The 13287-nt window shown below is 59.1% G+C and overlaps 6 protein-coding genes across 6 annotated transcripts; 4 read left to right on the top strand and 2 right to left on the bottom strand.

Annotated features, from left to right (window-relative positions):
* Window positions 1–828: 828 nt before the first annotated feature.
* Window positions 829–2486, bottom strand: L226DRAFT_567628 (uncharacterized protein; the record flags this gene model as incomplete). The annotated part of the gene is made up of 2 exons (XM_067684055.1): window positions 829–2166; window positions 2235–2486. The coding sequence occupies 2 exons, from the start codon at window positions 2484–2486 to the stop codon at window positions 829–831; spliced, it is 1590 nt and encodes a 529-aa protein (XP_067540107.1).
* A 1078-nt stretch (window positions 2487–3564) lies between these two features.
* On the bottom strand, window positions 3565–4221 carry L226DRAFT_252549 (uncharacterized protein). Its single transcript, XM_067673280.1, has 2 exons — window positions 4166–4221; window positions 3565–4105 (listed from the first exon to the last, which is right to left on the bottom strand). Exon 2 carries the CDS (start codon window positions 4018–4020, stop codon window positions 3679–3681), a length of 342 nt encoding a protein of 113 aa, XP_067540106.1. The 5' UTR covers window positions 4021–4105; window positions 4166–4221; the 3' UTR covers window positions 3565–3678.
* A 675-nt stretch (window positions 4222–4896) lies between these two features.
* On the top strand, window positions 4897–6036 carry L226DRAFT_609944 (uncharacterized protein). The gene is made up of 3 exons (XM_067686105.1): window positions 4897–5492; window positions 5560–5901; window positions 5998–6036. Exons 1-2 carry the CDS (start codon window positions 5312–5314, stop codon window positions 5760–5762), a joined length of 384 nt encoding a protein of 127 aa, XP_067540105.1. The 5' UTR covers window positions 4897–5311; the 3' UTR covers window positions 5763–5901; window positions 5998–6036.
* A 1893-nt stretch (window positions 6037–7929) lies between these two features.
* On the top strand, window positions 7930–8645 carry L226DRAFT_567625 (uncharacterized protein; the record flags this gene model as incomplete). Its single annotated transcript, XM_067684054.1, has 2 exons — window positions 7930–8152; window positions 8371–8645. The coding sequence occupies 2 exons, from the start codon at window positions 7930–7932 to the stop codon at window positions 8643–8645; spliced, it is 498 nt and encodes a 165-aa protein (XP_067540104.1).
* Window positions 8646–9170: 525 nt separating this feature from the next.
* Window positions 9171–10868, top strand: L226DRAFT_251853 (uncharacterized protein). The gene is made up of 3 exons (XM_067673278.1): window positions 9171–9230; window positions 9436–9559; window positions 10156–10868. Exons 2-3 carry the CDS (start codon window positions 9515–9517, stop codon window positions 10615–10617), a joined length of 507 nt encoding a protein of 168 aa, XP_067540103.1. The 5' UTR covers window positions 9171–9230; window positions 9436–9514; the 3' UTR covers window positions 10618–10868.
* Window positions 10869–11656: 788 nt separating this feature from the next.
* Window positions 11657–13154, top strand: L226DRAFT_567624 (uncharacterized protein; the record flags this gene model as incomplete). Its single annotated transcript, XM_067684053.1, has 8 exons — window positions 11657–11692; window positions 11759–11792; window positions 11848–12137; window positions 12197–12244; window positions 12318–12468; window positions 12548–12744; window positions 12804–12818; window positions 12888–13154. The coding sequence occupies 8 exons, from the start codon at window positions 11657–11659 to the stop codon at window positions 13152–13154; spliced, it is 1038 nt and encodes a 345-aa protein (XP_067540102.1).
* Between the last annotated feature and the right edge of the window lie 133 nt (window positions 13155–13287).

Raw genomic sequence — 13287 nt, 5'->3', positions numbered from 1 at the left:
GGTACCTAGAGGACGGGGTGCCGACGGTGGGAACGCGGATATTTCTGGAGTGGTCTGTGACGAGAACGTAAATCCTGCCAGAGCGCGATGTCGTTACTGTCCTCCCCCTACTGATTCAGTGACACAACGCCATGGGAGGTTGCTTGCAGAGCCTGTGGACGGTGCGAATTCGGAATTCGGAGAATATCCATAAACACGTACAGTATTCAAAAATGACGTTACTCTCGATGCCAGGAAGGAAACCCAAGCCGCACTGTGTATGAACCATCGTCGGGAGCGCGAAGAAACTCGACCGTTTGCGTACTGGCCGCCGAGTTGCTCTTGGAGGTCACTGAGTGTTCGAGGGGAGTCTGGAGGTGCGGCTGCAGGTAAGTTCGCCAGAGCGTGTCCCAGCTGAGACGAGAGGTCGTTGAGACCCTGCGGGGGTCGCCAGGAGCAAGTGTCGACAACAGCCAGGGCGAAAGTGTCGAGAAGCGGTCGGAGAGTGACCAACAACGACTGGGACCTTGGATGATGTTGCTGTGAACGACTCAGAGTACAGAGGAAATTCTCAAGTGTACTGCTGTCGCTCCTCAGTGCAGAGTCTGTAGAAACAAGTGTGAGCGAGGATATGTTCTAGCAGAGGAGACCATACGAGTGAGATCCTCGCGATTGGACTCCGATGCCGCGGCGAGCCTTCATGGTGGCGAAGTAGTTCATGCGCAACCTACTGAGAGCAGAAAACACTTGTAGCATGACTCGGAGACTACAAATAAAGACAATGTCCAGTCCGTATTATGCACTTACTTAGTACTGCCTGGCCGTTACGCGCTGCCAGTGGGTACCGGCTCACATCGCTTCATCCATCTCACAGAGGATGGCCCGCACACGCTTCCACTCTCCCTGCTCCTTTCTCCCACCCAAGCTCTTGCTGTCCCCCAAAGCGCCAAGCTTCAAATGCGGGAAGATCCGTGCTATGGCGCTGGCAACAAAGGATGGCTCCGCCGCGCCGGCGACCTCTTGGAACTCGAGAGAACGCAGTCCATGAGCGGCGACCGGGACCTCAGCCTCCTCAGGCTGGGGCACACAATCCCAAGCTGCAAGTCGCGGCAGCGACAAGGACTCCAGTGCGGGACAGGAACGGGCGATCTCCCCGAGCACGGCGAGCGTCACCGACCCCGAGTCGGGAGGGTTGTAATAATGCTGCGTGACCGTGAGCGAACGGAGGCGGGGGCACGCCTCCCCAAGCGTCCGTACGCCCTCGTCCGATATGGGTATCCGCTTCGGGCCTGCGTGCAGCGTAAAGGCAGCCAGGTTCGAGAGCGGACGCAGGGCCGCGGCGATGGCGCTAAACGTGCACGGGGAGGACGTCGCGGAGCTGATGTCCAGGTTGAGCTCGAGAGACCGGAGGCTGGTCGACGGGAGGCTGCGGCAGATGGACGAGAGGTGCGGCGGCGGCGCTTCTGAGTCTTCCCCGAATTCCGCGTCCCACTGGCGCCAAGAGACTATCTCGACGGTGTGCAGCCGACTACTGGTAGGTTGGATGCCGCGGACGAAGTTGTCGATGTCGCCCGACGTCCCGCACACCTTCAGCACCTGGAGGAAGCGCAGGCCGCCGGGGCCCGCAACAAAGTCTGCTGGGAGGTCCTGCACTGCGAGCTCCAACGTGCGCAAGGAAGCGGGCACAGGCGAGGCGGTCCAGAAGGCACGGAAGTCCGGGAGGGCGCAACGGTCGCATTGGCAGAAGCTCAGGTTCGAGAGTCTGGCTAAGCGTCCGAGGGCAAGGACTGCTGAGGCGTCCAGGTAAAAAGTGTGGTCGAAATGGAGGGTGTGTAGGTCCGGGGAGTGTGCGGCTACCGCGTCCAGCGCCATGGCGAACACAGGCTCTGCGGAGCCAGGGAGTCGATACGGCAAACGGCTCTCGAACGATATCGACAGATGACGGAGGGTGGGACCCGGGAGGACCAGCACGGGACCAAGATCTGACGTGGACAGGTCTCTCAGCACCAGGCTCTTCATCCTCGGCAAGAGAGGTGCACCGTGAGCCTGGCAGTGACTCTGCAGGTACGTCCACGCAGATGAGTGAACGGGGATCTCGTACCCGTCATCGTATTTCAGCGCGTGCACACGACAAGCATAGAGCTCGAACCGCTGCCATTCCTCGGGCGTCGCTTCCCGTGAGAACATCTACATATGGAGCTAATTGTCAGCGTCGAGGACACATATGTAGCCTTCGCTGAGGACTATATACTCACGCAGGCGTCTTCGTCTTTGTTGTAGCGGAATGACGGTAGCACAGATAGCAAGGGATGCACCTCGTCCAGCGTATGCCACAGCCTGTCTAGCGCGTGCTGCGAGAACGTCCGACACACCAAGGCGGCGGCGTACAGTGCTTCTCTGAGCGCATCGCGTCCATCGCCTGCTATATGGTCGTGAAGGCCTAGCCAACCGAATATCTCCTCCAAGACATCGGGCGAGTTGAGAGCGAAATGGGTGGCGGATTGCATGATGACGTGGACGAGGACGAAGGTGTAGTACTAGACTTGTAGACGCCCACGTAGCTATGGTTCGTTGATCTTTCTGCTGCTTGCTCCCATCACGGTGCATCGCTCTGCGGTCCCTTTAAGATTACGCGTAAGTAGCCAAACATCATCATCATCATAGAACTAACAGCAGGAATACCGACGGAACAGTTCATGATGAAAGATGCTTACAACATACTTATTCGAGTCCCTGCAGCAGCGCAATCCACCACTAGCCTTACCGGCCCCGATGCTCGATGAAACCCTCGCCCACAAGCACCGCACACCCCACGAGCACCGCGACGAACGAGATCAGCGCACTGCATTCACCAGCGCAAACTGCGGCCCGCACACATGGATGCCCTTCTGGCGCAGGATCTGGCGCCACAGCAGCAGCCCCGCGAGCGACACGGAGAACGTCAGCGTGAACGCGCCAACATTCGACCTCAGCGCGAGCGCGTACAGCGCCCCATCGCGAGTGCGCATTTCCACCCCCGAAGCACTGGCACCTGAGTTAGAGGATGCCCAGAGCTGGAGGACTCGGACACGCGCGAGCAGGATCGCGATCGTTGCGCCAATGTTCAGTGTTCGTGCCGCAGAACTGTATCAGAAGTCTGAAGCGGAGGGTTAGTGGTGTGGTGCCAAGTAGCTCGAGCGATACACCGTACTTACGTTGCAGACGAGATAAGAGACGAGAGACAAGAGAGAAGGCCCATCCCGCCGACAGCACCGAGTACGCCGGTCCGGGAGAGACCCAAGCTGCCCACCACCGCGCGAACAGCTACAGCCCAACCCAACCTAACGTGGAGAGGAGTCCCTGCACCAGAATGGACATGAGGAAGGCGATCGGAAGGGGGGGGGGCGATCGGGAGTCGTTCTGCGATGTGCGTCACACATGTCGGGAATGTCTTCGTGATGGATGTGTGACAAAACGGTCGAGATCGATGTGAGCGATGTGAGCGGAGGCGACGGCGCGTTGAGGCTCGGTGAGAGGGTGAGAGGGGCAGGGACACTAACTATCGAAGGCAAGTCAGACACAGGAGCAGCGATAGTCGGAGTGCGCGAGCTGAGCGCTGAGCTCTTCTAGCACAAGCTCCTCATGGACAATTCCCGTGTGCGCTTCCGGAGGGGTCGAGAAGGGGTGCAGCTTGGATCGCCAGCGCGATGCGTCGTCCAGTCAAAGTGGAGGTCTCTGGGCAGCGTGGTGACCGCAGGCGGCACAGCCAGAGTCACGATGCAGAGGTTTCCAAAGTCGGGGGTGGACGAGAGGGCGTCGATGGCAAGGGAAAGAATGTCGCCTCTGCCTCTGCGTAAGGTGAGGCTCATGGAGACCTTGAGGAAGAGGTAGGAAGGGGAAAGGGTAACGGGGACAAGCAGCTGGAGGAAGACGAAGACGGCGGTCGCGCAGATGATGGCGAGGCGGGGGACAGTGACGATGCAAGTGGCGATCGTGGATAGCGTGAATGTGAGGATTGCAACGAGGCACCGGACTAGAGATGCATATGTATGTGGCAACCATGCACACAACTCTAGTCACCTTGCTCGCCACGACCGGGACAGTCCTGTGCGTTTTGACTACAGCCTTGGCACTTAAGCTTGTAGACCTGAAGAGTAGATGCGCAAGTCAGTATATGCTACAGAACGGCAATGCTGAGAAGACGTACCTGATCCCATCCCGTCATAAGCCATCCGACGCAAACCACGACGAGTATCTCAACTTGATAATCATACTGGGCGTAGAGGCACACAATGCTGAGGACGATGGGGCTGTCGCGGACTGCGTCATCACCATATCAGTGTGTGCTGTACCGCTGATGCGATCAGGATGAGCTCAAGCTGGTCAAGCGAATTCGCGAATTAATGACGCACGACATGACGTTCCGTAGACCTCGGCCGCGCGTTCCAGAGCAAGAATGCACTTTGTGAGGCACGACAGGAGACCGTCGCCGTTCGGGCGGGCACAAGCGGGACGGCCGACGTAAGGGCAGGCTCCCGGTCTCGAACTCGCGACCTCCTGCAGCCTCTACGCCGGGCAGCGTGGTTACACAGGGCTACACGAGCATTGTTGTGCTTCAATCCAAGGGGTTCTAGCGCGTCGACCGCCCCAGACGCGTGCGTTGAGACCAATGAACGTCGAGGAAACGAGTCAATCAGTGATGGTCGAACGGGGAAAGACGGCGAGGATGAATCCGATGATGCTCATTGCTCACCGCAAGTCCGACAGGAGGAGAGGCGCTGCCGGTCGGACGCGCTCGACGCTCGTCAACGGTCAGATCCATACAGTCAGCTTTTTCCGCCGCTTCCGGCGTGCACCGACACGCGTCCAACGGCGCCGGAGCGAGAGCGAGAGAGCACAGCTAACATCGAGCTTATCATATGCAGCAATGCAGAGCGAACGAGCGTAAGTATCGCGAGAGGGGTCGAGCTCGTCGGGGATGACGATGAGCAAGAGGGGCGGGACAGCGATCGGCGAGCTAAACCCGAAGCGGGAAGCGAGGACACGGGCGCTTCACGCCGATTTCTAATAGCCCCTCCTCCGAGTCTGCAGAGCTCATCCCTCCTCTCCCTCCGAGTCCCCTCCCCCTCTCTCTCTCCCCGCACTCACGACCTCTCACGCCGGCGACCGCCCCCAGGTGCCCTGACGAGCGTACATACATACTACCGTCCCCGTCCATACCATACTCCCTGTGCCACCACCTGTGTACCGACCGCCCGCCTCCGCCTCGGTTAACCGCACCGTTCTTGCGCACCCGCACGCGAATACGCAACAGCACATCGCCTACGCACCCGCCACACACAACCTAATCGCAATGGGAAACTCGCTCGAGGACTGGAAGCGCGTCCCGAACACCGCGTCGGCCGTGTTCGGGATCGAGCTCCCGTACCGTCCACCCAAGAGCGCGGTCGGCGCGTTCCTCTGGCGTTGGCGCTTCTGGCTCGAGACCACACTCGGCCTCTCCCTCCTCGAGCCATGGGAGAAGATCCTCACCTGTGCGTATCCCCTCCACCCTGTTCTTTTTCCGCGAAAGCAGTCGTGCTGATACGAGCGGTCACGCAGTGGCGATCGTCTACTTCCTCCTCACCCTGGTGTTCACCGGCCTGTTCAGGTTCATGCCGTCGCACGTACCTGAGATGTACCGCCGCACCCTCTATTACCTCTTCGGCAACGAGGAGAACCAGATCACAGCCATGTCCATGCGACGGCTGGTCGCGGGCTGGGTCGCGCGGAACGGCTCAAGCGCCGTCGTGGGCGAGCTATGACGTGCGCCAGCCCATCGTTTGCCTGCATGCAGGATACACATATTAGACTGGGAGGATACGAAGTGAAGTGGCATGGATTAATAGACGGTGGGGGTGTGGGTCTGGGACGTCACCGGTTGTAATGGGCTTTTCGTACCTTGTGAGTCGTCGCATCCTTCGTCCGTGCTGACAGGCCGTGGGCACGGGCTGGTGTGGATGGTGATGTGCTGAGCGTCATTCTCTATGATGTGCGCAGGTATATTGTGCTTACCATAGCTGTAATCCACGTCGCGCTCCGTCTGCGTGACTTTTCGCGAGTCTCTTTTCGCCCGAGGTGCAAGCGTCAAGACCGAACCTGTCTGCGACGACGGGTCCAGGACAGGGGAGGGGGTGCGTACGTTGTTGTGGTATGTTCCCGTCTTCGAGGTCGTGGGCGTGCGCTGTCCCCCAAGTATACCCCTGCTTCCCTCTCGCGTACTCGTCAATTCGAAGGATCGACTGGGAGTGCCCATGCCGCTATGGTGCAAGAGCTCGCTGAGCCCCGCTCCGCTTGGGCCATCTGTGCAGGCCGTCGCGCACACCGAGTTTGCGGTCGTCCAAACTGCAGTCGTTTGATAATAGGGCCGGGCAAGGCGGGCGGACAGAGTTCAGGTACGTGTAGCACAGTCGAGGTGGGGGAGTCCGAGAAGACACTTGACGCGCGCAAGGTACGTGCCTACATATATAGGTTTACTCACGACTCGCGAGGAAGGGGAGAACCCGATTCGCGATCTGGAGCTGCGCACGGGCTGCCGCCGCCACTATGTCTTCGTACACTTTCTTGGCAACACTACTCCGTCCTGACTATACCCTCGCTCGTCGGCCCGACATGTCCAATGCATTTTGTCTCACTCGGACGTCCTCCGTGCTGTGTCTGTCTTACGCCATGACGGTGACCACCGCTCCGGGGACCCCTTCTCAGCCTGGATCCGCCGTATGTTCGCCCACAGTATCATATCCGGACCCGCCCCCGACGTGTGGAATGAGTTCAAAGCATATGCGACAGTGTTCCGGCTTGTCGCCGGGGTCGTGCAGGAGTGACGACATGCCCATGCCCGTCACCCGTGCCCGTGCGAAGGCAACATCTCCACCGGCGAGGCGCTTCTTGAATCTTTTGGGGTCGTCGTTTCGTTTGTGCTTACCGCGAGCTATCTCCGCCTTCCGATGTGCGCGGTCAATCATAACCATCTCGACCTTCAGCTGCTTGCAACCAGCAGCGCAGGGAGGCCTTGCGTTGGAAGGTCGTTTGCTACGTGATACTGGATCCGGGCGGGTGGGCGCTCCGGTGGTGCGTAATATCTGTTGCTCGTTCCTCCCGTATTCCCGCGCCACCATCCTGCGCACGTAAGTACTGCAACTTATGTTCGTTGGTACTCTACTGGTACGGTGTGTTGTGTGCAACGGGCCCTGACAGCGCGTTGTGCCACCAGCGTGTGCCCGTATGATTATCTGGTACGTGCTGTGCCTGAGTGCTATGTACCTACAGGTACCTACCCGAGGTGTGGCCTATAGGAGCGACACTATAGTATACCCGTGATGTTGGCATCGCTGCGCACGTTCGATCGGAGTGATAAGCCTGTGGGGTAGGTCGGCTGCGCGAGGTGTACGTCCATCGACACCACATAGGCAGCAAGATTCAGATGGCTGTTTGACTCTGAGAGCGACTCAGCGGGATCGGCGCTGGGACGCCTTGCTAGAACGCGGAAGCGGACATGAAGTAACTTACGTTGGTTGGAGCGTTGGAGTAAGACTTAGCACAAGCGAAAATGGCGCGACGCGCGACGGCGAAGCGGCGTTGCCCTTGGCGGGCGAAGAAGAGCGTTGCCGCGCCCCCACAGCTATATATCTTCCCAGCCCCCTCTCACATTTCTGTTCCTGCCCTTCTTTCCCCTCCCCCATCCCCGACTCTCCCTCCCCGACGCTCCTCACGACAGCTCGTTCCTCGTCGTCTGCGCCGGTAGAGAGCTCGCGTTCGTCTCAGGTCTTGTCTTGCATTCGCTCCTTTGCTTCTGCACCCGGTCCCCGTTGCCTCGCACAGAACGGCCCGCGTCCACGCGCACGACTGACACGGCACGAAAACAACGCCTTACGCGTGTACCAGCCAAGCAACCGTCCTATACCCCCAATCCGCAACCCGCAACTCGCCACCATGCCATCAACCCAAGCCGTCGCCGACCCCGCGTACTACACCTCCGCGATGTCCTACGCCGAGTGGAAGCGTGAGCCGACCATCGCGCAGATCGTGTTTGGGCTCCACCTGCCCTACAGTCCGCCGCGCTCGGTCGTCGGCAAGTTCTTGTGGAGGAGACGCGTCTGGGTCGAGGTCACCTTCGCGCTGTCCATGTTGGAGCCTTGGGAGAAGTTCCTCGTCAGTGAGTACTCGTAGCCGTCTTCTCCACTCCTACATTCCATCTCCACGTTCACGCTGCGGGCGCCGTGTGCCGCGCGCCGTGCGCCGCGCGGACACGTCGACACCGCTCGCGTCCGTCGTCCGTCGTGTGAGGACGCGCGCCCTCTCCCCCACTCGTGATCGTGATCGCGTTCCATCTCAATACCATGCGCGCTGACACACTCGCGCGTGCGCACACAGTGGTCGTCATGTACCTCACGCTCGGCCTCCTCCTCACCGGCATGTACCTCTACCTCCCGCACCACCTCGCCTTCCTGAGCGCGCGCGCGGCCTACTACCTCTTCGGGCGCGACGCGTCTGCGGCGTCCCCGGACTTCCCGCTCGCGGACTCGCTCTCGGACCGCCTCAAGGCCGCCGCGTCGTGGGGCTTCAACACGAGCCTCGCGTCTATCGCGAATGTTGGCACGTACGGGGCGAGTCTGGCTGGGTGGGGCAACGCGGCGTCGGAGCTCTGAGCGTACGTGAGCGCGGGCGCTGGGTATTTATGTGTGCGTGCTCGGACACACGGAGGACGGCGTTGTGAGTGATTTTTGGCTATGGACTCTCGGGATTGGGACTGCAGTGTGTTATGGTGCGTGCGCGTCTTTTCTCTCTCTGCCTGTCGGTTTTCAGTGATAAGCTGACTGTTGACTGCGGACATCGTCATTCATCATTCATCACTCATCACTCGGTGCCGGGGCGCGCAGCTATACTCTCTTAGTGAAGTTTCCCGTTTGCTTGTAGATGCTATGAGATACCCCCCCGGCGCGAGCTTGCGCACGCGCACAGTGATGCGAGCGGGCGAGCGAGCGAGCGTCGTAGAGATGCAGACAGTACAGTGTCGGCTTTGGCTTTGCTATTATGCATGTCGTTGTGCTGCCTCAGTATCATACGTCTGTGCGTGCCGCATGCCAAGGTGTTCAGCGTTCAACTGCAAGCGCAAGAGCTCGCATACAACCCATTCCGGAAGACCACTGCGCGTTCTATGCCCCCCGGATACCAGTGGATCAAGGGCGCATGATAGAAGAGTGAGTGCAAAAGGCGCGCTGAGTTGATAGAGGGTGCGTCAACTTGTATGCTGTCTTCAATGATGCAAGAATGTCGTGCAGAAGCGGAGGCTCATGCACGCAAACCGTCATGCATGGTGGGCGGGTTGGTGTGTTTGCCGTAGTAGGGCCGCACGCGTTGTCTGCAGCACATGCCGCAGCTCAAATTGTCGTCTCTCTACTGGACGTAACCTGCTTTCTGATTTCCAGATTCCAACAGAGTTAATGCGGTAGTTTCCGGCGGATATCGTTCGTCTCTCCTCCATGCGTGCCAAGGAGTCAAGGCGAGGTGGAGACGCATGCTTCTACCCGCCGACGGTGACCTCCATTTCGCCGCCACGGCAGTAAGTACCCTTCGACTATTGTCCAGCCTCTTGACGACCGCCTGGGACACATCTGCACCTATTCGATGCTCCGCCCTCGATAGGGCAGGTCGAGCAGAGCTCCGCAGCCACCACCCCTTCTGCTTTGGCTTCACTCCTTCACTCGGCTCGTCGGACGTACTCGCAGTGGCATCTCCGACTATGAGGATTGTCCCCCCCCGTCCCTACGTTGACCGTCTCGCCACACCTATACCTATACCCGCCTGACCAGCGGAGGCTCACGAGCCTCGGGAATATCGATCAAGCGCGGGCTCTCGTACAACGACGCCAAGTCGACGAGGAACTTCGAGGCAACTCCGGGTACACGGGCGCATTGCGAGCACGCTAGCTAGTCTTGTCTTGCCTTCGTAACTGCGCGAAGCCCGCCACGGTCACCAGTCAGGCGTAAGGTCTGGCCGGCATACGACTGGGCTTTTCCCCCATCCTCTGGGGTTCCGAGTCGACCGGAGACTAGCAGAAGAAGGCCGAAGCTGCGATCGCCAACGGGTGTGTCTGGCAAGCCTCTCCCTGATCCGCACTGAGACTTATCATAGTTGATGACAATTCGCCGTTCACAGGTCCAACGAGCCCGACCTACATACCTTCGCAGGCCAGCCGCCAACATCAAGGCTCCAGACCGTGACGTCGCTCAGCTGTGGATGCAGCGCATGCAGCTGTTCCTAACGCAGGCAGGGCGACCCGGTCGCAGTCTCGCCCGCGATCACGAACGGCGCGCCTCCTGGAACCCGTCATGGCCCATGCGCACGGGCTGGCTGGACCAGTTCCTCGCCGAGTGCGTCAAGCTCGGGTGCACCGTCGACGCAGTGTCGCTGTCGCCGCGCACATCTACACGTCCGAGCCCAAGGGCGCGGCGTGCTGGAAGAGGTACGCCACGCGTCACGGTGGGCCGGGGCGGGGATGCTTTTTGCTCGGCGTTGCAAGCGATATTCAGGGCGGTAGACGTGGGTCGGACTGGAGTGCCCAGAATTTATCGGGGCACTCGAGGACGCCCTTCGCAGTCAGTTAAAGAAAGTCGTTAGCTGCAGGGCGGAGGACAGAGAGACGGCACGGACCATATTCGTGCATAAGGAGCCGGTGCACGCTTGTATGATAGAGCGACGCGCGCGTCCGTAGGGAGGAGCTCGACGGGCGCATGGAACAGTGGGTCAATCCCGAGTGTCGTCGAGGCAGCCACCAGCTTTGTTCAACTGGGACTGACAGTTCGCGCGGAAGACTTCATTCCGGTCATCGCTGAGAGTTGGCGAGGAGTCTAGACAGCTTCTGATGGAGTAGCACATTACACTGAATCTCCTTTTCTTGAGTGTATGAGCCACGATGGATGCCACTGAGAGCTCTGTACGTAGTCGCAAGCTAGCGGCCAGCGTGCGTGCACCCGACACGACGGCGCTTGCTACACTGCCACGAGGTTCTTTGGCCGCTGGTTTCCCGACTCAAGCAGTCTTCGCAACACATCCGCAGAGCGCACACAGAGATGGCAGAAGCCACCTCAAAACTGCGATATCTCACAGCTTGCTGCTCTTTTTGAGAACCTGATGTTCTTATCTCTCCAGACAGCGAACCACGGCGGCCCATATGCCTCCCCTGACACATGATTGAACTCCGGGTACTCCTCCTGCAGCATCATCATCATTCTCTGTGGTACCATTCCCACAACTCTGTGCACCGTGGTATTCAATAGAACACGGCCAACGAATCAGCCACCGGATCCTTCGGTGGTATTATCAGGTCACGAAGATCGCAACCGACATCTCGTGCAGGAGGCTTCCTACTCAGTGGGAACAAACCTTCTCCCTCGGTGAATTAGAACTGCGTTCCGGAGCTGACGTTGTGGGAAACTGTTATGGCCCTGACGGAAGGTGCGCCTCGAAGTTGTGCTCATGGTTCACAATTCATAGCTCAGCTACTTCCTGCCAGGGCGCGGTATTCTGTATAGACGTTTCTTATCTGGCAGTATATCATGCAACCCATGGACCGCTGAGTTCCCCTGAATCTTTTGGGTCCGTTCCACGCTTGCAAGCCGAGAGTCCAACGCTCCGCTTGCGCGCGTGGTCGTCTATGATGTCCTCCTCGGCGTTCCCAATTAACACCGCTCAGGTATACCGTCGGCACGTCCTTCTGCAATGACTCGAGGACTAATACATTCTTCCTGGCGTACGCCAGCTCGTAGGGGTATACATGCAAGGCATCTTTTACGGTTTGCATTCAACGTCACTCATCCGCAACGTAGCTCGCTCACGCCAATGTTCCAGGGATCGACTTGATAACCGTGGCCTACGGCTTGCGTGTCCTTCTGTGGACCCGTGACTGGCACTTCAAGGGCAGGACACGCATCAGCTGGATCATGGTCGGGACCACGATCGCCATGTTCACGATCGCCACGCTGGAGATGGCTCTCGGGCTCCTACACAATCTCCAGGCCTTCATCTACTACACCGGCCCCGGTGGTGCGATCGCCGAGTTCGACGACATCTCGAGCTGGGTCAACGTCGTGCATACCGCGAATTATATCGCACAGACGTTTATCGGCGATGGCATCATGGTCCGTATCACCACTCCCGGATCCTTGCACTGAGCTGACTTCTGCTGCCGGACTCGTAGGTGTATAGATGCTATGTCGTCTATGAGAGGAACTGGAAGGTCGTGCTCGTACCGGCCCTCCTCTGGCTTGCAGAAACGGGCTAGTCATTCGTACAACTCCCTGAATCTCCTTACTCTAGAGCTGAAAATTCCCTCGTTGCCAGCGTGTGGTTGGGTCGTCGTCTACATCGGGGCAACACTGCACATCTCAGCCACGCTGAACGAGTCGCGCCTCGTGCCCTACATTACCACCGTTCTCTCGCTCACTCTCGCGATGACAACCATGACGACAGGTACGCGCCCCCCGTTTGACCACTCCAACTTAGCCATAGGAAGAAGGCTCATCGTGTCTGGTGACTGACATGCATCTAGGCTTGATCGTGTATCGCATCATGCGTATCAGCAATGGCGTTGCGTCCCATGACATCACACGCGTCGGCGGGAACCTCAGACTGACCCGCGTCGTCCGCATTCTCGTCGAGTCCGGTCTTATTTACACCGCCTCGGTTGTCGTCTTCTTCGGCACATTCCTTGCCTCCAACAATGCCCAGTACCCCGTAGCTGACGTGGTACGTGGAATCCTTTAGAGCGCTGTCAGTTCGCACTCGCTGATGCACTGCATCCATAGGTCGTCCAACTCATCGTGAGCCATTCCTTTTTTCCCCATGCGCATCACGGCGTGCATCGCTGATGCATCTACATCCTCCACCAGCCGATCTCGTTCACGCTCATTCTCATCCGCGTGGACCAAGGTATCGCCATCGAAACTCCCACCTTCCAGCAGACGACCATCCGCTGGAACTCAGGGCCCGTTCAGCTACCCGTCCATACTGGCGTGGACGGGAAGGCGTCGGACAGGACCCGCGTCGCTGGTTCCGCCACCCCCATCTCCGGGAACGACGCGTACATGATGGATGACATGGGCCCCGGCAGCGACGGGTGGAAGCGCAGCCATCTCGAACTTGAACCCGTGGTCTAGTGCTTCGCAGCCTGCGGTGCACATAAACTGGTGCCATCGTGTTCGTGTCACTCTCGCTCGGTTTCCCCGTACGTGTGTGTGTGCGTTATTTATGGCTGATGTCTCTGACTTGTCCTTCGGAGAAGTTCGTTCA

Source organism: Lentinus tigrinus (assembly GCF_003813185.1).
Source record: "Lentinus tigrinus ALCF2SS1-7 unplaced genomic scaffold L226scaffold_4, whole genome shotgun sequence".
Lineage (NCBI taxonomy): Eukaryota > Fungi > Basidiomycota > Agaricomycetes > Polyporales > Polyporaceae > Lentinus > Lentinus tigrinus.
Note: the sequence above shows the minus strand (reverse complement) of the source record. Positions and strands in the feature narration are given on the sequence as shown.

Bases quoted from the DNA above. Each gene is read 5' to 3' on its own strand.
- L226DRAFT_609944 (XM_067686105.1), top strand. From the start codon at position 5,312: ATGGGAAACTCGCTCGAGGACTGGAAGCGCGTCCCGAACACCGCGTCG. The intron at 5,493-5,559 runs GTGCGTATCCCC...GCGGTCACGCAG, and splicing joins ATGGGAGAAGATCCTCACCT to TGGCGATCGTCTACTTCCTC.
- L226DRAFT_252549 (XM_067673280.1), bottom strand. From the start codon at position 4,020: ATGGTTGCCACATACATATGCATCTCTAGTCCGGTGCCTCGTTGCAAT.
- L226DRAFT_251853 (XM_067673278.1), top strand. From the start codon at position 9,515: ATGCTTCTACCCGCCGACGGTGACCTCCATTTCGCCGCCACGGCA. The intron at 9,560-10,155 runs GTAAGTACCCTT...CGCCGTTCACAG, and splicing joins TCCATTTCGCCGCCACGGCA to GTCCAACGAGCCCGACCTAC.